This window comes from Anopheles stephensi, chromosome 3 (genome assembly GCF_013141755.1).
Source record: "Anopheles stephensi strain Indian chromosome 3, UCI_ANSTEP_V1.0, whole genome shotgun sequence".
Lineage (NCBI taxonomy): Eukaryota > Metazoa > Arthropoda > Insecta > Diptera > Culicidae > Anopheles > Anopheles stephensi.
Window position 1 is genome coordinate 12007681 of NC_050203.1, and position 26656 is coordinate 12034336.

At 49.1% G+C, this 26656-nt stretch overlaps 6 protein-coding genes across 6 annotated transcripts; 3 read left to right on the forward strand and 3 right to left on the reverse strand.

Annotated features, from left to right (window-relative positions):
• The first annotated feature begins 317 nt into the window (after positions 1-317).
• On the forward strand, positions 318-1671 carry LOC118514205 (copper chaperone for superoxide dismutase). The gene is made up of 3 exons (XM_036060898.1): positions 318-706; positions 785-974; positions 1039-1671. Exons 1-3 carry the CDS (start codon positions 683-685, stop codon positions 1488-1490), a joined length of 666 nt encoding a protein of 221 aa, XP_035916791.1. The 5' UTR covers positions 318-682; the 3' UTR covers positions 1491-1671.
• Positions 1625-3152, reverse strand: LOC118514203. The gene is made up of 4 exons (XM_036060896.1): positions 3018-3152; positions 2864-2950; positions 2579-2783; positions 1625-2505 (listed from the first exon to the last, which is right to left on the reverse strand). The coding sequence occupies exons 1-4, from the start codon at positions 3048-3050 to the stop codon at positions 1673-1675; spliced, it is 1158 nt and encodes a 385-aa protein (XP_035916789.1). The 5' UTR covers positions 3051-3152; the 3' UTR covers positions 1625-1672.
• Positions 3153-3198: 46 nt separating this feature from the next.
• On the reverse strand, positions 3199-3889 carry LOC118514207 (probable nuclear transport factor 2). The gene has a single exon (XM_036060900.1). It carries the CDS (start codon positions 3760-3762, stop codon positions 3370-3372), a length of 393 nt encoding a protein of 130 aa, XP_035916793.1. The 5' UTR covers positions 3763-3889; the 3' UTR covers positions 3199-3369.
• A 338-nt stretch (positions 3890-4227) lies between these two features.
• On the forward strand, positions 4228-17789 carry LOC118514199 (protein cueball). The gene is made up of 4 exons (XM_036060888.1): positions 4228-4752; positions 12938-14528; positions 15598-15862; positions 15960-17789. The coding sequence occupies exons 1-4, from the start codon at positions 4656-4658 to the stop codon at positions 16098-16100; spliced, it is 2094 nt and encodes a 697-aa protein (XP_035916781.1). The 5' UTR covers positions 4228-4655; the 3' UTR covers positions 16101-17789.
• A 794-nt stretch (positions 17790-18583) lies between these two features.
• LOC118514198 (titin) lies at positions 18584-26135 on the forward strand. The gene is made up of 6 exons (XM_036060887.1): positions 18584-19124; positions 19195-21750; positions 21825-21997; positions 22126-22336; positions 22441-22584; positions 25089-26135. The coding sequence occupies exons 1-6, from the start codon at positions 18846-18848 to the stop codon at positions 25242-25244; spliced, it is 3519 nt and encodes a 1172-aa protein (XP_035916780.1). The 5' UTR covers positions 18584-18845; the 3' UTR covers positions 25245-26135.
• Positions 22370-23760, reverse strand: LOC118514204. Its single transcript, XM_036060897.1, has 3 exons — positions 23449-23760; positions 22924-23320; positions 22370-22829 (listed from the first exon to the last, which is right to left on the reverse strand). Exons 1-3 carry the CDS (start codon positions 23572-23574, stop codon positions 22627-22629), a joined length of 726 nt encoding a protein of 241 aa, XP_035916790.1. The 5' UTR covers positions 23575-23760; the 3' UTR covers positions 22370-22626.
• Positions 26136-26656: the final 521 nt, after the last annotated feature.

The window sequence follows — 26656 nt, forward strand, 5'->3', positions numbered from 1 at the left end:
GTATAATAAAACCAAAATTTTGACCATTCCTTTTCCGTTGATGACACAATCCCACCATGCAGGTGGCACAGCTCATCCGATTTTACCTTACGATCAAGGTATATGGATATAGGAGGTCAAGGTATATGGATATGGGAGGTAAAGTTGTTTAGAGCAAATTGACATTTCTCAACCTGACATAACAGTTCCATAACATAACAGGTTTTTTTTTCAAGATGTCCGACCGATAAATCGCTATTCCGACACCTCCTCTCAACTCACTTTGCACCAGCCTAAGCCAGCATGTATACATACCTTGGCATTGGTGGTCAATTTATAAGTCCACCTGAGTCTTCATACACCTTGTTCTGGATGTACTTTTGGTGGTAAAACATGTACGTTTTTTCGATACGAAATTGCAATGATATGGGGCAGAAATGGTTTGTCGCACCGTTGAAAACAATCGCTAATGCCACGATGACGAGTTTTTGTTTGTGACAATTGTTCCTAAACCACGGCATTTGTACAGCGCAGCACCTCTTCGAAAAAAAAAAACTATCAAATCGTGTTCACAAGCGTTTGTTGTCGATTTTCTTCGGGTATGAGGGCAACTTACCCTGTGATTTTGATCGATTCGTTCAACGATTTTTAAAAGAACCCCGAAATCGTATCTCTAGAAACGCCTACGTAAAGCAACACAAAAATGCTAGACGGAGGAAATATAAAGGTAAGTGGTAAAACACGCCTCTGCTCCTTCAAGAGCCCCTATAGTTTGCGACCATCACCAACATCTTTCCTCGCGCAGATGGAGTTTGCCGCACAGATTCGTGGTGAGGAATGTGCGACCGCAGTAAGAAGCGCGCTATCCGGCACCGGTACGGTGACCATCGATGTTGACAAAGGTAGCGTGCTGGTGGAAACATCACTGCCGTGGCTGGAGGTACACAGGCGCATCGAAGCAACAGGCCGGCGAGCCGTACTGACGGGTTTCGGAGGTATATGCAACAGTTGCCGCTTTCCCGTACGATTCCCCTTGTGACAAGCTCCTCCTCTCGGCAGGTCAATCGGCGGTGGCAATGGTCGATCATGGCAATGAAGCGAGCAATGTGCGCGGTGTGGTCCGATTCTGTACCGTATCGAGTGTGGCCGGCCAGCGAGGTGCAGTTGTAGATGGAACGATCGATGGCCTAACGCCCAACGGTAGCTATCGGCTGAATGTGCACGAATGTGGAGACCTTTCGCAAGGATGCAGCTCGGTGGGCGAGGTGTACGATTCCTGCGAAATCAGCACGGACGAAAGGGGCCGAGCCACAGTACGCTTGGTCAATGATCGGCTCGACGTAAGCGATCTCATCGGACGGTCGGTGGTGATCACACGGGCGGACAATGCAGGTGAGCGGCTGAGCTGTGGAATTATTGCACGGTCCGCAGGCATTTATGAGAATTACAAAAAAATCTGCGCATGTGACGGTGTGACGATATGGGATGAACGGAATAAATCCGTGCTTTAAAGGTAATTGGACCTTCCTTCGACCAGGGTTTCCAGATACGATTGTCCGTAGGGTGTGGTGGGCTAAAAGCTCCAAAAACAGTAAAACTGTCGGCTTTGGGTGATATCGCATTGAAATTCCGTTTTGTTATTTTGTTTTTTTTTTTTTTTAAATAAAATGTTACTTCTACTGATTGACCTTAGTTAGTCGTCCAGCACGATCACATTAGCACCACCACTACTGCTGCCGGCCGTTTTCAGCTGAGCAATGTGTGCCCGGCACAGTTGCTTGTAGTTCAGCACGTGTTCGTTGCACTTGGCCGGTGCCGAAATGGCGACGGTCGCATGGACGTTTAGCACCTCCAGGTCCCGCTCCGTTGGCAAAAGCGCAGTCAACAGTTCCATCGTAGTGATGAACTGCTGTTTCTTCACACCGCTGTACGTCATCTCACCGAACGTTTGCTTGTACCAGGTAGCATACGACCCCAGAACGGTCTGATTTGCGGCGGTAATTTCACGGGCAAACAGTAGCAATAGCTTCAGCTCGCTTGACGACCCCGTTGCTACCACCGAGCGGAAGAGATCTTTCAAGAAGGTTTTCAGCAACTTGTCTTCCGTCCTGCCCGATTCCACTGCCGTCTCTGCCATCAGGTGCAGCAGGCGGAGAGCGTATTTGGGCGAAAATGGGCGCAATTTTCGTATGCAATCCGTCAACAAATCTATAAAGTTCGCTCTATCCAGCACCAGCTCTAGAAGCAGATGGGCCATCACCGTTCCGCGTAGCGTTTCCATTTCGTCGCGCCATTGCACCTGCTTCCCGATGGCTTCATCCAGCGCGCTCGCATCGTAGTCCTCCTGCAAAAGCAGCAACCGCAAATGTTCGTCCGTAACCTTTCCCATCTCGGTCGGAAGCAAATGCAGCTTTACGGCGGCCAAATAGTTGCGAGGGATCACGTTGGGATTTTCCTTTAAATCGTGCAGCAACGCACGAAAGCACTCCTTCAGAATGTTGGTGAGCAACTGTGACTGAACGTTGTCTGCAAGGGGTTTTCAGAGATGTTCATTGAAGGCCGTACCGTGGACGAAACGGACGATGGAACGAGCGCGTACCTTGATAAGCGTACCGGACGAGTTGTGCCAGCAGGTGGTATTCCGTCTCCAAAAGATCGTTCATGATCTGTTGCATCAGTTCGATCGAATCCAGACTTAGCATAAATTCACTTGCTGACAGAATGTTGCACTCCTGCAACAAACTCAGCACCCGTGCACTGCCCACATTCCAGTCCTGGTGCAGAAAGGCTTCCTTCACGATGTCCTGCGGGTACGAGCGCATGTAAAGCAAGTGAAACGATCACAATGCTTGGATCAGCGATGGAAGCAGCAGCAACCATTTACCTTCTCCTTGCAACCCAGATGCATTAGCTGTGCGCGATACTCATCCTCGTACGGTAGATCTAGCATACCGATGCGGCGTTTCGTTTCCTGCAGAAATTCCAGTCAGGGGAAGCTTTCGTTTGATGTCCCTGATGCGTTGGCCTGCGGTACCTACCTTTACCAAGTGTTGTATCATAATGTATCCCATCTAGTGAGCGAGTCGGCAGGCCCTCTACGCGCAGTCCTTCTCGAGCGCGTCTCAATCTGTCACAACAAAGCCCTGCATCTTGCTGCCTCCTTTCCCCATCATCGCCGAAGAAGAAGAAAACCAAGAACAACAACACGGTGTGCCGGAACTTCTTTTAAAAGTAATCCATATGTTTATTCAGAAAAGTGTACATCAACATTTGGTGTTGCTTGAACCGCACCACGCACGCACGCACTCATACACACAGAACAGATCTGCCGCTAGACGGGACACGCAGTTCCTTCGTTCTTCGGTTCTTCCTTTCCGCTCCGTATCCTTTTCAGGCCGAGTTGTGAATGTTGAGCCGGAAAATGTCGTGCGCGCAGAAAAACGTTCCTCCGAGCGGCTTCAGCACGAACGTCTGCGAGTAGGCGTGCGGTGGATCCTCGTCACACTGCAACCGGCCGAGCACGTTGATCAGTACGCCCCCGTCGAACATGGGCTGCGAGTCGACCGCCGTAAGCACCCGCTTGATGTTTTGAAACGTTAAGCTCTGCAGCTTCTCCAGTATCTTGGCGGCGCCCTGTATCTGTTGCCCCTCGAACGTCATGAACGATAGTTCCGCATTGTACAGGTTCACCAGGCTGGGCCTTTGGGTCGAATCGTCGAACAGTGCGTAGTACTGGGTGACGAACCCTTTGCCAATTTCCTCGTACTGTGGATTAATGGCCATAATGGTGAGAAATTAACTAAATTTCGAATGCACGGAAACGATGCACGGCTGGGGATATGCTGCTGCGTACGGGAATGCGGTTTATTTCTCTCTCTTCTTTTCCCTACCTGCCGGCAAAACGTCAAATTGCTCGTTTTTTTTTGCGATGGCAGCTGACCGCTACTTGACGTATGTCAAATAGATAAAGAGCGGTTAGCACACGCGCGTAAACGGTGTGGCCTTTTTTAGTTAAATTAATAAACACTCCATTAGTTTTTGCTTTTCAGATCAGATAGGGCATAAAACGCGTACTTAAATATTTCCATTTTTCCGGATGCCAAAAATTACGGATGGCATGTACTTGCATAACTTTTCCTTTCGTACGTCAAATCACTTTTTTTTGCACCTGTCTGTCAATGGGCTGCGTTTGACAGCGCCAGGCTTGCGAATCGGGACTACGTGATTTCTCGACAAGCGGCTCGTGGGCAGAAAAAAAAAGGTTCAATCGAAAACCTGATGCCGAATGGTGCAGACATACACGTTCTCTGTGCCGTCCGCGCGTAGTGTGATGAGTGAACATAGTTAGTCTGTCCTCTTAGCACGTTCCGCTTCAATCCTTTCGCTTTCCGCCAACATTACCGCGTTTGCTGAAACCGTGTTTTCTTTTGCGGTTAGGTACGAAAAAGAAAACTGTGGCGACCTGTGAATGTGCTGAATCCCCGTGAACGTGCGTGTCCGTGTGTGCTGTGTGTGCTGTGTGTGTACCGAGCGCACTCTCGCGTGCAAAAGAAGTGTGGTGCAATACCGGCTCCGAGGGACAGATTGGAGAATTTCGCTCCTGCAAAAACTCAACCCCCGTGGTCGGATTTGTTGTTCTCGCTTCGTCGTCCTGACAGTTCGCGCTATCGCACAGGATGAAGAGTCCGTTCCGTGTTTCTAATGCCACGGCCGGATGGTTGGTGCTGGTTCTATCATCATGCTGCCTCGGTTATGTCACAGCCGCCGAATGGGGTAAGTGCGCTAGTCGCTGGGGGAGGCTGGTGGGATGGGATGTGAACGGGGGGACGTATTCGCGACGTATCCGCGCCTTCTTCAAGACGTTCGTCATTGGTGACAACAGTGCTCGTGACCACCGGTGAGGACCGAAGTGAGACCATCGAACAGGAAAAAAAAAAACCGCAAACATCGTTTCTCTTTTATCTACCATCCAAAAATAATCATTTCAGCATAACCGCCCGCCAAGTCACCGAAAAGAGAGCGGCCTTTGCTATAGTGTAGAGTGATCAGCAACAGTGGTAGTATTGGTAGTAGTAAACATACAAGGACCATTAAAGAAGAGTTTCAGTCCGTGTGTCTCTTCCCTTGGAAGGCGCGTGTGGGGCTGGCCCTATTACTTAATGTTTTTGTCTTAAATGGCCATATTAGTAGCGGTCGGCATCCTTCGACAAGAAGCTTTCGCCGTTTGAGTTTGATTTTTTTTTGCTCTTGCTGTGATGAAATTTGTTGCCATAGCGATAGCATTTTTACACAGAGGCCCGAATTGCACAATTGTGCAATATGTTTGTACCTCCCCATGTTATAATATCAACAGGGACGACAGGCTGTTCTTTCAGCTGTATCGCAACAAAACAAGACCTATAATCATTATATTATAATTTATAATCCTTTATTATCTCCTGAGTGTTGGTAAACTTCGATAAACCCCTGTGGGGGTATGGCAAGAATTGCACACGAATCCGATCAAGATTTGAACTCAGGAACCGGGGGGAAGTTGCATTGCATGAGCTCTCCTATGCCTTACCGATGACACTATTTCTGCTCTCTCCCTTCTTGGATGTTGATACTGCTGTATCAATGCGCTAAGCTGCTTCATCGATGCAACAGTTGCATTAGTTTAATTTATGCTTCTATCGTAGAAGTTAATTAAACTTATCAAAACTCTTTTAGTGCCTTTTAGTGTCTTTTAGACCTCAACTATGATCGCATGCAGTTGAAGGTTGGGTCCATCAATCAACTTCAGCTTGATGCTTTCATTTCAAACGTTGTCGTTTGGCTGGCTGTCTCTGTAATCGTTGGCGGTGGTTTTCTTTCGGCTCCTTGATTTGAACCGCAGCAAAACACCTCTCACTCGATTGGCCAACAGTACTTTGAACCGTGCAGATTTTGACAAAGGCCAACCGATATTGTTTCTTTTCGTTTTTCCTTCCCAATGCTGTTGGGAAAGTTTGACAAAAAAAAAGCCTCTCAAATGTGGCGGTCAAAAGTCCATTGCCCATTCGGTCACGTACGCACCGACGCCGACTTCGATTCCGAGTTGGTCAACCGAGTCGGTTAAACTTATAAGATGTTTTTTTTATTAATCCTCTCCTTCCCCGCTGCACGGCTTGTGGCCCCTTCTTTTTACTATTTTTTTCTTCTTCCTTTTAGCGAATCAATGAATGATTGAAGGCCCATAGACCCAGATAAATTCCGCTCGACTCGAAGGAGTTCATTTGCGAAGTTTTGCTGCCGCCAAACACACCGCGTCAAAGGAGGGGGTGGAAGGGGGGGGGGGTGGTTTGGTCCCCCCGTAATAAACTTGATTGAACGTTTCATGTGCCGTTTAACAACATCTTTCCGTTTCTGTCGTCTCGTGATCGGGACGCGATCGTGCGATCAGGCACGAAACAATCAGCCGCAATGAAAGCAATTTGAAACATTTGAAAGTGTCGTCCTTTGTGCGTGTGTCTTCCTTGACGCCTCAAACTCTCGAAACACTAGTTTTGTTAATGTTTAATGACTGTTTTTCACACGGATCACATCGCTTGACGAACGGTTTTGCTTATTTGGATTGCCATTGTTTGTCAGCTTCCGACAGCTGCTAAATCAGTTGAAACGCATTTTGTGCATCAGATTTTTTGATAAGACACGCCAACCCCAGCACGAAATGGTTGGATGTAAATGGTTGCGGTACAGTACCATTGGTTGAAATCACCGACCGAACACGCTGGATGGGATTTCCTAATGTTCTATAAACAGCTTCTAATCGGCCTAATCTGTTTACGATCGAGCAGTACCACAACATCCTAGAAACTAGAACCGTAATTGTTTCTTTTTGATTTCGAATCTCCTCAAACAAGCTGCTGCAATGTACGATCTTTAGTCGATGTTATTGACAGAAACAAATCAAACTCTACAAGCTGCAGGCATGCATAATTTATCTGTCTGCAAACGTAAAATCGTCTTCCTCTTGCATCAGGCAGATGCTTAGGTCAAACGGAACACGCTTAAGGAGCCGGGATCATGATTGCCATTTTTGGCTTATCGCCAGCAAAAAACAAAAAAGAGAGTAGAACCACCACATAAACAAATGGCAACATGCGCCATCAATGGGATGAGAAAAGTGAAACTCGGAGGCGCCAAAAGTGGGCCCAGTGCGGCATATAACGATGATAAGCGCATTGGTGTGTTGTGCTGCTTATCTTGCACCACCGGCAACCGGAAAGTACAAACACACGAGCCATCATCAATGTGTAATACACTATGTTTCGTCCGCTGTTGTGGGAAGCTATGATTGCGTTGGTTTTAATTCGAACAATTCAAGGTTACCAGCAATGGTCGCCGTTGGAGGTGTGGTGATCCAGTCGCGAAGGAGTCAAGTTCAAGTGGTCGTTGCGAACTGTTGCATGCTTATGCTAATGATCATGATTATCTGATTTGTCTCATATCACTTAAAAATGGCACTCAAAAAGACATTGTGCAACGTTTCGATCTATCTGGCTGCATCATCTAAAATATCGCTGAGTTCAATCGTTTACGACAAAACACATGGTTTGGCATTAAAATCTGAAGAGGCGGACGGGGTGCGATTCTCCGGTCCTGTCTGCCGTGTAAAGATCGGCGCCTTTGCCACCAGATCGCTCCCCAATCTCTTACGGATTTAAGTTTCTCCAACTCAATTTGTGCCTTCCATGCCTCATCCGTCCAGGTGGGCACAGGAGAAATTAAAAACACTTTACATGCTCGGTCGTTCGGTGCCCTTCTCTCAGTTCACATGGGTTAGCTTAACTATCCCAGGTGACAATGATCGTACAGCTCAGGCAGCTCCGGATTCTAGCCCCAGATTGGAAAGGGGCCACGTCTCAGAAACGCTCCTTCATGTTGTATTATGAGCGGTTGTGCGGTGAGTGGTTGGCCCAAGGACTTAAATGTGAATCTAATTCTAGTATTGCAACTCTATAGCGAATAAACTAATCACGACCAGGGGCAACGGGTGAAATCATGAGAACAAAACACGGTCCGATTCAAACATAACCACCTGTTGAAGCTGTCGAACAACTTTTGCCACTTCCGGCTGGATGCTGTACTGCGCCGGTCCGAGGAACAATCTGAGTTCATTGTACCTACCTCACCAAAGTTACAACGCTTCCTGCTTGACAGTTCTTACAGTACCAGCAGCGGCTCACGAATGGACGGAGGAACGTTCTTAGTTTCGTGGGACCGTTACACAGCCAGATTGGCGCGAACGTTTTACCGGTCGCCGTATCGCTGTAGCAGAAACTCTGACAGGTTTCCGTACAAGCACGATTTGACCTCCCTTTGGCACCTCGGCGATTACAACGTGATTTCGCTTCCGTTATGCGTTGTTTTATCTTCGTGTCTAGGATTTTGTTTTTGTTTTCCATAACTTTGCACCGATTTCCCAGCGGGGCAGTAGTGGTACAGAAAAAACAAAACGAAGCGTGATCCGGTTGGATCGCGCGATCCGGAAAGTATCTGATCCGGCTTTACGTCAAACTTGCGAGTCGTGCACGGCCACACGCACGAACGGTGGTTCTTATTTGCGAGTACGGTACACGATCGTAACGCAAACACATGTGCGATGGAAGTACATCAGACTTGCCCGGCATCCATTTCTGACTTCCCTAGTACACAACAACGAAATGTTTGCCTTCGAACAAATCTCCCCCGTAGATATTCTCTGGTTGTGGATCGGCGTGAGGATGGAGATAGGAGGCAAAAATAACATAATTTTGGTGGAGCTGTGTAACGTACGGTTCCGCAAAAAAAAAAACGCCACCATGTGACGTCCGTTAGGTGCAAAAGATCACAGCTAGTAGGTGCTAGTAGTAGGTCATTTTTTTGTTGGTTTCAGCTTGATCCATTTCGGACCGGAAATGGTGCGCTTGCAAGGTCCCGACGGTCAGCAGTGACAGGAGAGACACAGCGATGCCCATGAACTCTCCTATGCACGGCACACGAAAGCGAAAGCCGATCGAAGAGACCGCGTGGAGCTGCTGCAGAATTCGCACAGAAGCAAATGGCCGGTGTTGTTGAATGCCGTCCTTTCGGCATGCTGATCGCGGCCAGTTTGCTATGTGCTCCATGGATGTTACCGATCGGATCGAGCACAGCGAGCTTCGGCGGAACCTATAGCGGCTACTACATCCGGCGATTTTTTTTTTTGTGCGAAGCTTCATAGCGTTACATAACACATACCGTCGCCGACGAGAAGGTATGCGAGGTGCCAAGAAAAGCAAGACACCCTAGACCACCTTGCGCACGGGGCTTACGGTATGGAATCAAACGGTCGTTGTGTGTATTTGTGGTCGAAGAGGTCGCGATTCAATTCTAGCGTTGTGTTGGAAATTTGCCAACCATCAGCATCATCGTCACGCAAAGTGTACGATAACGCCACGCTCGATCGTATCGTATCAACGTGTCGCGTTCTGCTATCATTGTTATTTGCGAAAAAATAACGTGGAAACGAAATCGTACACACGCGCATCATCAACGCACGACCAGAGACGGAAATGTAACCTAATCGCGGGGGCAAACCGCATACCAACCACGGCGGTTTTTTTTTTTTTTTTGGGTCGGCGATTTGATCGATCCTCTCTCTCTCTAATCACGATCTTTACGGTGGCCGGACGAACCGCCGTCTCACTATGGCACCAGCAGCATTTATTTGGCTGTCGGGCATCGTGACGTGACTTTACCAATGTTTGTCCCATCCGCACTCAGTGCCTGCCGGCGCCTCTGATGTGGCTAGCTATTATTTACGACCGCTGATAATCGTACTATAGTTGCAACATTCCCATTGGGCAAATCGCAGCACAACATTGTAGTGGGTCTTTCGTCTTTAAAAAGTGCATCACTTTCCTAAATTTTCGTTTCAACGCTTATCATTACCCCCCACCCCCCCCCCCCCCCCCCCCCCGTAAAAGGTATCGTCGTTTTTTTTTGTGGTAAAAGTTTAGCAGCATATCAGTGGTCCTAAGCAGCGTTTTTTGTTTTATCAGAATCGGCTGGCTAGAAATGACTCAACGCTCTTGTTGGCTGTTTCTTCGTCGGTTTTGTAACATCGTGGGTGATTTGTCGGTTATTCACGTGATAGCTTTTAGAAGCTAGGGGCGGCCAGGTGGTAGATGTGACATCGGCTCGGGTCTCTTCACACGACAGGACCGGGGTTCAAAACCGATCTGGGGGCCGTTCCCCCAAATTTTGCGAGGACTTGTGACTATCCAACTATTATAATTAGCCAGAAACGATAGGCGCGCAAGACCTTTGCGTTAGGGCCGATAAAGAAGAAGAAGCTTTTAGAAGCTGCTAAAGAGCTACCTGTCCATCGTCGGGAAAGCAGCGCATTCCTTTCGATAAGTTCCATTAGTTCGCCACGTTTGGATGACGGGAGCCATTTTCTCCTACTCCTCCTATGATAAAAGAGGACGATTGTTTTGCGCGTAAACGACACCTGTAAACATGGATCTTCTTAGTTCCTTAGTTCCTCTGCTTACTCATCTGTGTTGTATGGACGGGGGTACGGTTACAGTGTTTCCTTTCCACCCCCTCCCATACTGTAATATTTGAGCAAACCACAGCAGCTAAATACACACAGCGCTCGCACGAGAACGCGGGAGAAACCTGAAACTGCAAAAATTCCGGGTTTGAAAAATTCCTTGCCAATGTTAAAACGACACCACCATCCCGTTCGGGGTGCGTATATTATCGTCATTACGTTACGTCTAGCCGTTGGGGGCAGGACAAATTGAGGTAAATGGAGATGGTGGTCTGCTTCCGAGCGGTAATTTATGGTGTCGAGAACAGTTCATTAGCTGGGGCAAATTAAGCGGTTGGTATTCTTCATTTCTTTTGAATGCTAGCCTGTCAAAAACTTAATCAAGTATCAGCAATTCCAGGAACGTTTGGTTCCTGCAACTTTGGTTTAAGGTGTGTTTATCGTTCAGTTTTGCTTTCGCACCAATGCCCGGGACTATCGCATAACACCGATCGTCGTTCTAAGCCACAAACGCTAAGGTTAGCTGATTCATCGAAATGTAAGCTAAACAAACGGATTTTGTATGACCGTTGGAGGAAGCCTTCCATCATCGTGCCCTCCCTCCTGCTGCGGTCGCAACAGTTTTGCACTGCATAAACCGAGCACAGCAGTCAGCAGTAAATGGTGTAGTCTGCCCGCTGCTGCCATGCACAGCCGTGGCATCTAATTTGTAACACAAGGTTCCTCGGCTTCGGCAACCCTTCTCGATGCGTTTGACCATCGGCATCGCCAACGGTCCGTTTCAAAGTACGGGCACTTACAATGTGTTGCAAATGCGAGACATAATTTGCACATTTGTAGCTTTTTGTTCGCCACCGAGGTTTTGCTCGTGAGAGTGTTCCATTTAATTGTGGTGGAAGTGCAGTTGGCAGCGCAACGCGGAGGCGAAACGAATTAACTTTTGGCTTTTCGGGGAAGGTTTTTTTTTCGCAAACTCTGGACTAAACTATTGGAAGCAGTGGAATTGTTTGGAGGTCTGTTTGGAGTGAAAGATGCGTAGTATTTTTATTTCTAAACATTTTCTTAATGCATCATCACTCAATACAATAAATTTTATGCTGAGAGAGAGCCATCCGCGATTCGGAGGTGGAAACTTCGGGGACCATCTTCTATAAGTCAATCCAGATCCTGGCATACGCTGATGACATAGACATCATTGGTTTGAGGCTCTCCTATGTAGCAGAAGCTTATCAAAGGATCGAGCGTTCGGCACAGAACCTCGGGTTGGTGATTAACGAGGCGAAACCCGAAATGATGGTGGCACCGTCAGCGGCCCTGCTAACAAACACTGATTTACGCAGAGGTGACCGCACCTTCGAAGTCGTCCAAAACTTCACCTATCCGGGGTCAAAAGTGAGCACTGACAACAACATTGATGTTGAGTTACGCGCAAGGGTGCTGGCTGCCAACCGGTCATACTACAGACTGAGGAAACTCCGCCACACTAAATAACTGTCGCGACGGACGAAGCTGGGACTGTACACAACATTTATAGTCCCAGTACTCGCACATACGCCTCTGAGACATGGACTCTGTCAAAAACGGACGAAGCCCTCTTAGCCGCGTTCGAGAGGAAGATGCTCAGAAGGATTTTTGGGCCCCGTATGTGTGGAAGGACAATGGAGGAGCCGCTACAATGACGAGCTCTACGAGCTGTACGATGTAGCTCACTATCGTACAGCGCATTAGACTCGCCAGGCTCCGGTGGGCTGGTCACGTCATGAGAATGACACCGGACGACCCAGTCCGTAAAGTCCTTTTTTAGGCCGTCCACACGGACAGAGGAGGCGTGGTAGGCCCAAATTGAGATGGAGTGATGGCGTTGATGGCGTCCGCCATTGGTCATAACCGCTCTAAAAGATGTAATATTCTGTCCGTACAGCTAACAGACTTTTGGGTAGATCCCACACAGGAATATCGAATGAAAATTTCTTGAAAATCGGTTAGTTTTCAATTCATACGTTCAAAGTGGACGAATCATTTTTTTAAAACACACGTTGAAATGGTCTACGTGCCAATTCGCTCATGTCCCCCCCACCCCACTATAGTTTATCACAGCGCTTAGATGGTAGTTAAAGTTTATGCTACCATTTCCCGATTGCAACACACGCCTTTGCACAGTAAACGGGCCCACGATCTATCTTATCGATCTATTTCATCATAAACATTATGGGGCGGCAAATTCGCGTACAGCACACATGTTCTGCAACCCGTACACGATAGGAAACGGAACGGATGTGTGGTGCCGGGGGTATGGTTTGCCAAATAGGGCGATTTTGCGTGCGGAGATAGCGTTTCTGCAACTTCAGCAGATTACTAGAACTTCTTCCTGGTTTTATTAATGATTTTTCACGGTTGCTTCTTTTTCTCCTGCAACAGCGGCGGCAGTGACCACGGACAATGGCATTCTGTTTTTCGATTCAAACTGGCGCAAGATATCTTCCGCCGCTCATCAGTACAGCCGCATCTCGGCGTTTGCGTACGATGAGGTACTAGGCAAGCTGTACTTCACCGATCTCGACCACCCGGAATATCGGCTGTTCGCACTGGACTACGACGATACGGACGAGCTGCACAAGGTAACGAAACTGTTGCCCAAATCGGCCCAAACGGCCTACATCAGTGGTATGGCGTTCGATCATCTCGAGCGCCGCCTGTACTGGACCGAAAAGGGAACGCGTTCGATTTATTACGCCGAGATTGATACGCTGCTCAATTCTACGCGTACTGCCGCGGGAGGAAGCCCGGCGAACGAGGCGGGAACAAACGCCACGAACAGTGCCACAGATACGACCGGATCGTCATCCCCGGTGCAGCTGGTCGCGACCGTCGAACCAGACCACGAGCTGGCGGGCCTAGCGATCGACGAATGTCGCAGACATCTTTACTGGACCAACTGCTACCCGAAAACGTCGAACATAGTGCGCGCATCGCTGAACGGCACCATCCTGAACGTGCACGAAGAGCACGTATACCTGCCGAAAGGTATCACCGTCGACCACTACCGCAACCGGCTGTACTGGGTGGAGAAAAAGTATGGCCGACGGTACACGATCGAGAGCGCTGACCTGGAGGTGAACGATCAGCGCACGCTGCAAACCGGGCTCGACCGGCTGCCGGCGGACATCGCGGTCAAGAACGATTTCATCTACTGGACCGATCAGGAAAACAACGAAATCTACGAAATGCCCAAAGAACCGAACGCAAAGTCCCGCACCGTTTACCGTGGCGAACACCCTTCGGCCGTGATACTGCGTGCGAACCTGCTGCTAGAACACCAGCGAAACAATCCCGACTGTCGCGCGGTCGTCAACAGCATTCTGGCGAACATGCAAAACTCGAAACCGGCCAGCGTGCTGCTGCAGGAATCGCAGCAGGGTCAGCTAACCGTGTGCCTTAACAACGGTACGGTTAACCACCATACGAACACGTGTCTCTGTCAGCCGGCATTCGGGGGTAAGCTGTGCGAGGTAGACCTCTGCAATAATTTCTGCGCGCAAGGTACCTGCCGCATCGGGCGCGACAATCGACCGCAGTGTGACTGTGACCGACGGTACGAAGGCGAACGGTGCGATCGGAACCGTTGCGATGGGTTCTGTCTGAATGGTGGTCGCTGTCAGTTTGGTAACGGGACGGAGGAGCGGACCTGTCTGTGCGATCGCACCGGGTTCAGCGGGGCAAGGTGCGAAAATCCGATCTGTGGGACGGATTACTGCTACAATGGCGAGTGCTACGTGGAGGATGGAAAGCATCCCAGGTGCCGCTGCAAGGCGGGCTATCGCGGTGAGCGATGCGAGGAATATAGCTGCAACAACTACTGCCTGAACGGGGGCCAGTGTACGCTCGGCAACGAAACGACCGTTCCCGAGTGCCAGTGCGGGGAAGAGTTTGCCGGCAAGCGGTGCGAAATTGCGGTCCGACTCTGCACCACATATAATGACGATCCACAATGGCAGCAGTACTGTTTGGGGTAAGGACATAGGCAATCACAATCACCAAAAACAAAACACACACACACACACACGAAACTAGATATGTTTAAGGGCGGCGGCCCCTCTGTTAACCATGACCTGGGCAAATCAGTGTGATGTGTTGACGTGCTGCTGCTGCGCACCTGCGCCAGCGACTCGAAACAAATTACGCCTCAAACCAAGGACGAAGCAAAACGTTCGCCCAAAAACAGGCGGAGCGGTACGACGTCACGATCGCCCGATCGATCTGTTGCCCCTTGGAAACACGCAGAAAGTGACGATTCAAAGATGAATGCAAAATACGCACATTAGGAACCAGTGAAACTGGTTTTCGTGCCCGGATCGGGGCTTTCAATTGTTTATGCTACGGTCCGTCCGTCGTTCGCTTACATCTCATTGTCCTAACCCGTAACCGACCGCGATTAATGGTGGGAGATTGGTAGATTGTGTGACTTTCCGAGACAATGTTGCAAAAATTCAAATCAAAATAACACCCACTACCACCCGTATCCCATTACCACCGTTTGATTAATGATCCTCGTGGCGGTGGCAGTTCCTTTGGACATCCCTTACTTACAATTTTTAACTCTACATCTATTGGGGTAAAAATTTTAACTGGACATTTATCTCAACTCGAAACACTTTAATGGGCATGTGAAGTGAAAGTTGAACTGTGTGTCTAGACGGCCGTAATATGGCCCAATTAGTAGATAGGGGAAACATTTATCGTTTGCGTTTCTCACTAGGGCACTGCTGACTTTTTATTGTCTTGGGACACTATCACTGCTACTAAGCAAGGCACCTAGGTGTTATATATATATCAGTATCCTCATTTTACTACTCCAGGATATAAGTCCTGTTTGTAGGGTGAAAGATCGCAACTTTGAAGATCGTCTGGTGCCATTCTCATGACATGAACAGCGTACCGGCCTACCTTCTCTAATACTCAGCCTAGTATTAAGATCGTTTTCCAGCTACGCAGGACCAAACATCCTTCTAGCATCATCGATTGCATTTAAAACTCGAAAAAGTAATTCCTTCCAACCGGTCCGATTCTTCCTTCAACAGGATTTCCAAGACGCTACCACTGATGGAACCGAAGGTAACGTACTGCAAGGAATCGTTCAACCGTACCGTCGTTTACACGTCGCTCTGCTTCACCGTGTCGTTCGCGCTGCTGCTAGCGATCGTGATCATCGTGCACCGGATGGTGAAACCGCCGAGGCCACGCATCACCAAGAAGATGGTCGTCACACCGATGACCTCCCGGCCGCCAACGACACAGTGCGAAATTACGATAGAAAACTGTTGCAACATGAACGTGTGTGAGACGGTAGGTAGCGAAACGGAAGAAGCAAAAAACTGCTCCGCATAGGTTTTTTTTCCTTCATGTACCAACCTAACGATGTATTCCGCCTTGCTTTCCGTAGCCCTGTTTCGATACGAAGCTGCTGAAAAAATCACAGAAAGAGGACAAACAATTTCTGCTCGAAGACATCGAGGACGTCGGCGGATCCTACCGGAAGCTGCCGAACTGCGGGGACGGACCGACGGTGCTCGAGCGCAAATGAGGACTGGCGACGCTCGGTGGTAGACTAATGGTTGCCTTCACACGCCTGCCAGCAGCCGACTGGTGGTTAACGCTTGTAGGTAGCAGCAAAACGGCCACTAGCCGGAGAAAGTCCGATTGAAAATGGACGAACCGAGAGCCTTGCAACCGTACATAGAGTATGTGGCGGCGCGTTCAGTCTGCTACACTCGCACTGCCGCGTTTCAGGGGTAACCTACCATCGGGGAAGCATCATCGGGTTAGTGTCGTGCAGCACGGCATGAACCTCTACCACAGCCATTGTCACAGCCAGGTGAGGGAAGGTGAACTGTAAAGCGTTTTTGTAGTGGTGTCATTCACCTGCAGCTCCGAGTGCATTCATCTCCTGTTCAAGCTTGGCTCTGCTGTCTGCCCCCCTCCTTATTACAGTCACTGAACCCGGGTGTAATATCCTAAGCAAGTGCTTTGTTGGTCCGAAGGTCAGTCTTCACCATAGGGCACAATAGTACAAAATTTTCAGAAGAATAGAACAACAAAACCAGAACTGAACGTAGAGCAGGTTTGTGTCCCACACAGTCAGTCTCTCGCGCGTAGCACAGTAAGAGGAGCGGCCACGGACAGACAGGAGTAGATGAATGCCAGCGAGATCCGGTAGAGATAAGTCGGCAAACCCAAGTTCCTGTATTTGTGTTAAACTAACCATCTTAGGAGATATCGTCCCGCCTATGCCATTGTTTTTTTTGCGCGACCACGAAAACACTCACGCGACAGAGAAGCGATCTGGTGCGTAGCTGCTACTTTGGCGTCTGTACTTGCGAATCGACGGCAGCTAATCCCTGCACGCCTTTTGCACGTCGAGTGTCAGCAACTTACTATCATTATTTCGCACATTAACACCCCCTCGGATGTATTGCTGTGTTAAACAAAAAATCACTTAGCGCTTCTTCATCGCTCTCATGCATGCGTTTGTGTGTTTGTGTTTTGCCCCGCTTTCACATTGCTCCATACACTGTTTTGCTTTAGTTGTATTTATTTAACTTTAAAAGAAAAGAAAAACGCATTGTACGATTAGTAGGGGCTTCCAGATGGCAATACTTACTCCAGGCAGCTGCTGGTCTCTTGTTACACGAGCGCGCACACACACACACACACCAAAGTGACACTAACTCAGCCATAGGAGTGGAGAACTGTTTTTCCCGCCTAAACCTAAACGTCCTAGACGGTTCGGAGGAAGAAGAAAGGTGCCACACCGGTAAACGGCACCAGCAATATTCCCTTTTCAGAAGGAGAAGAAACATAGTAAAAGGAAAACCCCCCGTGCTCAGCAGACAGATAGATAGACAGACCGAGCAATTCGAGTAACACGAGTCACCAGATGAACCAGATCTAACGCCAGGCGTTGCCTCAATGTATCGGAATTGTTAACTAAGCCAGGTAGCAAGTAGTGGTAGTAGTAGTAGTAGTAGTACTAGCAGTGCGCTTACGGTGTGCAACACTTAATGATTGTATCTTAAAAATGATCATATAGGAGAAATGTGATGTGAACATATATATGGGAGGGCAAAACCGGATGAGGTCTAATATCCACATGAGAATATGTGATATTAGATAAGTTTATAGTTCAAAGTGAACAACTTTATAAGGGTGTATATTGGAAGGATACAACAGTAGTAGCAATATTTTCAAAAAAGACTTATTTTAGATAAAAAAAGGTGTGTTGGTTTTGGTGGGTGGGAGAATCCGAAAATAAATTTGGTTTGGTATTAAGTTTTTTTTTTTGGGGGGGGGGGGTAAAAGGCTTAGATCTTCAAGGATCTTCTTTTACTTGGGATGCATGAGGTGGACCACGCGGTAAGGACGTAAAAATTTCACCGTTAGAATTCCCGGTTAGCTAAACAGTCCGTCCGGCGAACGGATAAAAAAAAATGCCACATAGCATGCTTTTCCGAGTTGTAAATAAAGCCTTTTTCAAGTGGCCGCCTGAAAGTACTTTTATAAAAAAATCACTCACTCAAAATCTAACGGCTCCGCGTCTGTTTTCAAATGAGCAGCATCGCAGCAAGAAACTATTTGTACGCGATTATTTCGCAAGCAAACCAAGGGAGCAAACGTCAACCGAAATTGTTGATAAGAAGTCGAGCTGTCAAACGGAATGCATCACAAGCAAGGTATGTAGATATAGAAGGTAGAGTTGTTTAGAGCAAATTGACATTTCTCGACCTGACATAACAGTTCCGTGGTGATCAAGGGGAAGGGTATTGAGAAGAGTGACGGCAGCGTCGGAGGAGGCGCCGGTGGTGGTATCGCTTGCGATTTTTTGACGAAAAATGCAACCAAATATCGTCAATCGTCTGTGGGACAACACTTAATATGCGAAGATGACCCATAAATTAGCGAAATTGCTCAAAGGACTGAGAATCGAGGCTGTTTGTTCATGTTGGTAGCCCCATACCATATGTTTTTGTAAACAAACTCTGACATAACTCGACTAAAATGTCGCCCTGTCAAATCGATAAAAATCCACCTTCTAAATACATACACCTTGATCACAAGTGCTTAGCCAAGCACGGGCTTTTGGTACGCTGGTAGCATCTTCAAATAACATTCGCGCAGTAAAGAAAAAAGAAAAACATTGCCCCTAGTGCCGCCAAAAGTGTTGTTCGATTTTTTACTCCACCGAAAGTGTTCTGTCGACCGCCGCTGTAATCCGCACGCGCGCTTCGGATGCACCCAGTCCAGCGGACAAACCATCACACCTAGCACGAGCATGAGTGAACCCGCATCGGGTGGCATTAAAAACGATCCGAAAGATGTGTCCGGTAAGCAGCCGGGTGCGGGCCGCGCCTCGTTTTCGAACATGAGTGACGACGGTTTTCCGGCGGGCCCGTCGCTCAAGTCGCCTACCCGGGCGGACGATACCGCCAGCCTGAGCGATGACGAGCCGAAGACGCTTACTACGCTGGAACCGGTGAAGAAGCACGTAGCTGAGACGGAGAAGAAAGGCATGCCGGTAGTTGCTGTTAAGGCCGCCCCGAAAGCTTCAAACGTAAAGCGAACTAAAGTGGTAGCGTATGGTGGGTAAGGTGGAGTTAATCGTTTCTTTTCCCTCGTTACAGTCAGCTCACCCGCTGCCCGCTCAAAGTGAGACGGCGAAAGCCAACAAAACATCCGACAAAGACACACATTCGACTGACAGCATCTTAGAAAAGATGCGCAATAAGCTTAGTAAGCATATCGAGCGGAAGTCGCTAAATTCCACACCGGTCAGCGCGCCGCTGGACATGAGCGGCGCTATCGAGATACCGCAGGACCTGATACTGAGCAACGACATACCGCAAACACCGATCGCGGCCCCCGACTCGAAGGAAAGCAAGCTGGACGATCACGATCTGATCGCCATACTGGAAGGCAACGTGGTTGCTATACGCGAAAATGCGTCCGAGATCGAAGTGTGCGTTGGTTCGGACGAGACGAAAGATTCTGGCGGCGAGATGGAAATTTTGTCCTTTTCCATCATCAACCCGGACGAGCTGCAGCAGGCAAAGAAGGAGCGGGAAAAGGAAATAGCTCGCCGGCAGATGGAAAGCCTACCGACGATGCCAAAGGTGCGGCGAGTGCGCAACAAACCGGTGGTGCCCAAAAAAGAAAGCATCAAACCAATCGAGAAGCAGACGGAAAAGTGGCCCATAAAGGTGCACGAAACGTTTGCTGCACCGGCACCAAAAATGCCACCCGGGGTGACAATTATGGGACAGACCACGATAAGGCCACTGGTGAAGATACCACTGGACAGTGGGTTGCCGATCAAGAAGGAACCGGAGAAGATGCCGGAGCAACAAAAACAACAACAACAACAACAGCAATCGCCGAAATCAGTGAAAGCGATGATAAGCAAAAATCTAAAAGAAAAACTATCAAAAGATATGAAACTGCCCATCGTGGCAGTGAAAAAACCGGTACCAACAGTGGACACGCCACAGAAGAATTCGCAGCTGGTAGATTCGCTTGTTTCCGACTGGGACGATGAGCCACCATCGGGACAGCGTCCGGCTGAAGCTGGTGTGGTGGCACCACCACCAAAACAACAGCAAAAGCAAGCACCAACAATAGTGCCGATGAGCGAGAAACCCAAGGTGGCAGCCCCGGAAGAGCAGGGCCAGGAATTTATTCTACCGGCACTGCCGCCAGCTGCCGAACCGCCGAAGCGTGTGATCAAGCGCAAAATCATCTGGGATCCGTCGGATTCGACCGTGCCGTTTGCGAGCTTGGTAAAAGCAAACCGCGCCCAGTCCGCAAGCGCAAACGCGGTACAGGATCCACCTGCCGGTTTGGCCCCATTACGACGCAAGCGTGCGGATTCGGTGGCCGTGCGTATGATAGACAACACGCCACAGTTCAGTACGGTGGGTCCGGCTCGACAGCGTGCTAAAACACCCGAGCTGGGACAGGTGATCGTCGATCGACAGCTGGTGATCCCACCGAAGACCGAGGAGCTGGCCAATGACCCGAAGGCAAAGAAGAGAAAGAAGAATGAAATCGAACGCTTGCTGGGGGACGAAGGCGCCATCAATATGCTGTACGATGTGGAGTGTGAAACGAACCGGAAAGATCTGCTGAAAGAAACGGAAGTGGACATAAGCGACGAGGACGAGAAATTGCTTGCTAAGACAAAAATTATAACCGATGCGGTCATAAATCAGGGCAAATCACCGAACGAGCCGTCGGCGCAGGGTTTGCGCGTCAGGAGCAAGCGTTCCACAACACCGATGAGCCAACCGGGAACGGCCACCAGCCCACAGCAGCAGCAGCAACACAGCACCAAAGCGTCCGTATCGCCCACGAGCTTGGTCGTGCCGGTGGTAACGCAACCGGCGAAAAAATCGCCCGCGAATGGCACTGCCACCACCACCACTACCACCGCCGTTCCACCGATAACGGGTGCTCGCAAGCGAAAGATGACGGCGACGGCCGCCAGGGAGTGGGAATACGTTTACAATGCGCAACGGAACGACGATGCCATGATCATACGACGACGGTCCAACAGTTCCTACTCCAGCGGTGCCAGCCCGCGTCGGTTAAGCTTCGACCAAACGAACGAGCCCGGTGACCACCGGTACGGATTCGGGTCGGAAAATGCTACCTCGCCCCAAACCGCAACCCAAGAAAAAGCCACCTCCGAAGGTCATCAGCAGAAGGCGGGAGGAGCGTTCTTGTTTGCAAAACCACCCGCCAAAAATGAGTCTCCACCGAAGAAGGGAACGAAAGCGCCCGGAGCGACAGCATCCGAGGAGATCAAGTTTAACCCTTCACTGGTCGCCAACATGCGCGGCAAGCTAACGAAGGTGTTGAAAGGCATGAAAGGTGCTGTCCCATTGGCAACGAGCACACCCGGCCACGATGTACCACCGGTGCAGAATGCGAAAAAACAACCGATTAAACGCAAAGCGCCTGCAACCACCACCGGCTCGGTTGATGTGGTGGATTCGGCTGTGAGTGCGAGCGAGAAGCAGCCATTATCAGCAAACGAGGAGGATTTGGAAAGGCAGTTGGACCATTTAAAGCAGATATCGTGTGTGAAGCAGCAGGGCAATTATGCGGAGATAGTGCTAGCGGCCAAGGGTGTCATCAACCGGGAGGCAGAAGACGCTCTGAAGGACGTTTTCTCTTTCGATGTAGGTTTCCAGCGCACAGCGCTTATTGAAGACGATTTTTTGTTTTATATAGACCCTTTTCCTTTCTTCACCAGTTGATGAATGGACTGACCAATATGTTGACGATGCTGCAGCGCGATGAGTCCGTCCGTGCCGTGCTGATACGATCTTCCGGTGCGCACTTTAGCCGCGGGATAGACGTGGGCCACCTGATACAGCCGATCGAAAAACGCCCGGAAGTGGTCGAAAGCATGAGTATATGCTTGATGTAAGTGTCCGCCATCATCCACCGTCTGAGGTGTAACTGTCGACACTGCCAGCCCTCAGCGTTGCACCGTTCACAGCCTTGCAATGAGTGACATTTTAGACATTCACCTTCGTTTACCACCATTGCAGGAAGTTCCTGAAGGCGCTGATCGGTTTCACCAAACCCATCGTGGCCGCCGTGCACGGTGATGTGCTCGGTATGGGCGTAACGATACTGCCCCTGTTCGATCTGGTCGTCGCCCAGATGGGTAGCAGCTACACCGCACCGTACGGCCATTTCGGCTACCTTCCCGAAGGCATCGGAGCTTTCACCAACGGTCGCACGCTGAAAGGAAAAACGGTAATGCGCCTAAACACACAGGCGAATATTATGTGTTGTAGCACGCGTTTGGTTTTTATTTCTTTCCAATCCATTCCATTTCCCGCTGTCATTACCACCAACAGGTGCCGGATCTGTTTCTGCTGGGCAAGCGTTTGACGGCTACGGTAGCGTTGGATTATGGGCTAGTAACGGAAACGGTTCCACCGGAACGGTTCGAAGAGCGAGCACGTTCAGTCGCGCGAACGGTCGCCAACCAATCCATCCAAGTAAGTATAGCTGTTGTTAGTGCATACTGCTACCACCGTAAGTCACCACCAGTCGTAATCGTAAATGGGGACACAGCGGGCCAGGTATGCCGGTCCTTGATAGAACAGCTCGCTGACGTCATCCTCGTACTCGTCCAGATCGAACTTGCACTGGTGCGACATGGGACAGGTGCAGCGATGATAGATAAACCCATAATCGCGCCTCCCGTAGCCACAGAACTCGTGCGCCGCACAACGCTTCATTGCTGCAAGACGGATTGAGAAACGACTGTACCGTTGTCCCGTAAGACCGCCCGTTTGCCGACTGCCGGCTCGCGATAGCGTTTCGACTGCTCTTACCTACACACTTGTAGTTCTGCACCACCGTAAACAGATGGCGGGCATCGTTAAAGTCCTCCCCGGAACGGTTGTGAAACGTCCAGTAGCTTTGCCGATGGTCGCACAGACAGTCGACCACGATCGACACATTCTTCACGCCGTACGATTGGTACAGCGTTTTGCGGCGCAGCGCAATCTCACCGTCGCGACACGGGCGCAGATTGCGTAGCGGCGCGCAGAACTTCATCTGCGTCCGGCTGTTGACGTTCATCACGTTGCCGTGGCGCGTATGCACTACCGGGCAGCTGGGTGTGTTGAGCGGGCATCGGCACACCTTGTCCACCGTGCTCGGCATCCAGTGACGGTGGTGAACGATGTTGCACACCTCATTCTCCCGGCAAGTGCCCATCATGGTGTCCTGGGTGGGAGGAAGACAAACACACACACACACACACACACACACACACACACACACGCACACACACAAACGAGAGAGAAAAATGCTCCAAGAACGTAAAGAAAGCCGGTATGTTGATTAAATCTTACATAATCCTCATAATGATAACGATAGGGATGGGCTCCTTGCGTGAGCAGAATTGCCGTCACGATTGCGCCGAAGAGTAAGCGCGGCACCAACTCGCTGGGCGTGCAGGTATCACCACGTGCAACCATTATCCCGCCACCGATCCCGGAAACGTCACACGCTCGCTCTGCTTGCGATGAGCCGTAAAGCGGTCGCGCGACCCTATTAACCGACCGATGGTGATCGGCCAAGAAACTGATTCGGTCTGCCAAATCGCACGCAAAGCCAAGCCGTTCCAACGCACGAGATCCGTTGCCAAACCGTGGTTCACACACACACCGAACCACCCAAGCCGAACAAGCTAAGCTATATATCGAAGCCGCGCCCGCATTTGCAAAACCCGATTGTGTGCTGCTCGCTCTTTCCTTCGCGCAGCGTTGCGCCGCGGTCCAGTTCGGTCGGGAAACCACCTGCAGGACGATGCACGGAAATAATCCGTCCCGTCCGTTTGTGAAAAATGAGCGACAGCGTTTGATGATCGTGGTTTTACAACCGCACCGAACGGCACCTTCCTCCACCGGCATAGTTTCTGTTTTTTTTTTTGGTTACACGTGAAATTGGTGTGGAAAATAATAAATCTTCCCCACACGTGGAGAGGGAGGGCCAGAGAAGATGCCGTCGTTTGATGATCTATTTCCGCGGCGGTAAACCAAGCACGACATCCTCGATCAACGGCGATCGATCAGGTTGGGAAAGGCACGGGGTGGAGGAATCGGGTGACGAAGAAGGTAACTTGCGTTGCTGGCTGCGCTTGGATGGAACATGGATAGATACATCCGCGTCGGCCTAAGAGCACCGCCGTTTAGACAGGCAGGAGACATAAATAAACAGACCATGGGCTTGTGTGGCCCATCATCATCATCATCCTCCTCGTCAGAGAGTGCGCGAGAGCATCAAACAAACATTTCCTCCCCGTTTTGTCCGTTTTTCCGTCTGCATTTCCATCATGCTTCCTCCCAGTGGGGAAGGAAAAGGGAACGGATCACATTTCGTACGTCGTGGCTGCGTGCGCTTGAACGAGTTGCAACTGTTCGGTTGTATTAATGGATTTTTTTGTTTGTTTCGTTGTTTGGCTCGCCTCACTTTCCATCGATTTTCCATTTGCCTCCATATTGACAAGTGGATTAAAGATCCTTGAAACTGATTTTATTGCCCTCGGGGGTGATTGAACCGATCGGGATTGGCTTGCAGGAATTTGAATTGCAACACTTAAAGCGGTTGGATCGGTGCGTTTGGGTTATAGAAGAAAATGTTGATCTTTAAGCCGCGTTCGATCAAATTAGCCTTCATCATCACCGCCGACCTCCAGAGATTCATTAGTACTGAGTACTGATTCCTTCTCCCGCCATGGGACACGTTATTTTTAGCATCAATTATGCTTCAATCTATATTTATGATCGGCCACTTACACATGAATGCCTCGGTGTAGAAATGCAGTGATGTGTTCTCTCGATAGACTAGCTCGACGGCACACTCCTGCCCAGCACATTTAAGCGACTTACTAAATTTTTTACAATTTTCCAGCTTTTCTTCTTACATGCTCTTACAATGTTTTTATCACTCTCTCTTCCTCTAATCGTTTGATAATGAAAACAAATTGCAGGCTATGCAAACGATAAAGCGACATCTTCGCCGCGATCTTGTGACCAGGATGGGGCCGCTCCTGCTGATGGAGCAAAAACGGCAGGCCGAACAGTGGTGCACGGCCGAGTGTCAGCAGAAGTTTAAGCTGTTTGTGGCCAAAGGAGGAGAGCTTTAACTTTCCCTACAAACAACAAATAACCCTGGTGTACAGGAAAAAAACAAAACATACGTTATACGTACGATCGCGATCCCATTTTTTCCCCCTCAATATTATAGGTTTGCAATATAGGTTTCGTAGACATATCGATATCGCTCACATCGAACCGGATGTGTGTTGAACTACATGTTATAACGCTAGGTTTCAGAAACAATCATTGCGTCAAACTCTTCCCCCACGTTGTTATTATGAATTATGAAAGTTAAAATCAACCGTTGGTTAGTTTTTGCTGTACCAAGTTACTACCCACTTTGTGCCTTTATGCCCCGGGCAGCTGTTTCCATACAACGCTCGAAGCAGTTAAAGATTCCCTACTGGATTATGAGCGATCCATTTTTCAGTTTCTTTTAGCGCAGCGTTTCCTAGCTTGTAACAACATTACAATTAGAGTGGAGGCTAAAGGCTAATCATAATCTACGAGTAAGACATTATTGTACGTTAAGCAAGTGCAAGGGCAGTGCAAAGTAATTACGATTAACAATTTATATAATTCAATTAAGTGAGTTCAGATCAGTTTTTATTTTTTGCTTCTTTACGAGCGCCAGAGACAGATGGAAGGAAGGGCGCGTTATTTACATCCCCTTTTTTATAAATTGGTCCCTCTTTATCGAGATGAGATGTACGTTTGCTATCTTTACTAATCACTTCGGCAACTGTTTTAAATTCTATTACAAAGAAAAACCCCTATAGCTGTAATGAGGAAATCATTATTGAACGAAATGTGTGTAGCAACGCAAACGTGTGGTGAAAAACAAAAACGGATGAATAGTATATTGCTAGAATATCATTTAAGAAATATATTTTGAACTGCAACACGTTTCTTTACACCCCGCGTGTGCGTACCTGCTACAAACGGAGGCTTGTTTTACTGTTGTTTTCCGTAAAGATAATGTCGAATGAGCTACCCAGTTACAACGGCGAGGTATGAAGAAAAACATTACCATCCCGCTACCTAGGCCAATTTGCTTTGTGATTTAAATTTTGGTTTTCCCCACGATAAAGGGAATGTTGGGTTTTCCCAATCTTGTGGCGTATTTCTTTTTTTTTCTACCTTTCTAATATTACCTTTTGAACTGTTTACGATGTTGACTAGGGATGGGCAGATCCGACCATTTGCCGGATCAGATCTGCCCGGAGCGCTCCGCCGCCGGAGTCGAGTCCAGATCATGGTTCCGCGCTCCGGTTTTATCCTGGGGGTGGGGGGGGGGCTGTCTGGGGTTGTATGTGCAAAGCCATATGAAGACCGGCACCGCACCCTGTGGCAGGAAACATACTGATCCCGTATGACCCGCATGAGCCGTATGACCTGTGAGGTAGGTGAAAATGCACCATTACCGAAACAAGGTATGGCTTGCATTACCAAAGCCGAA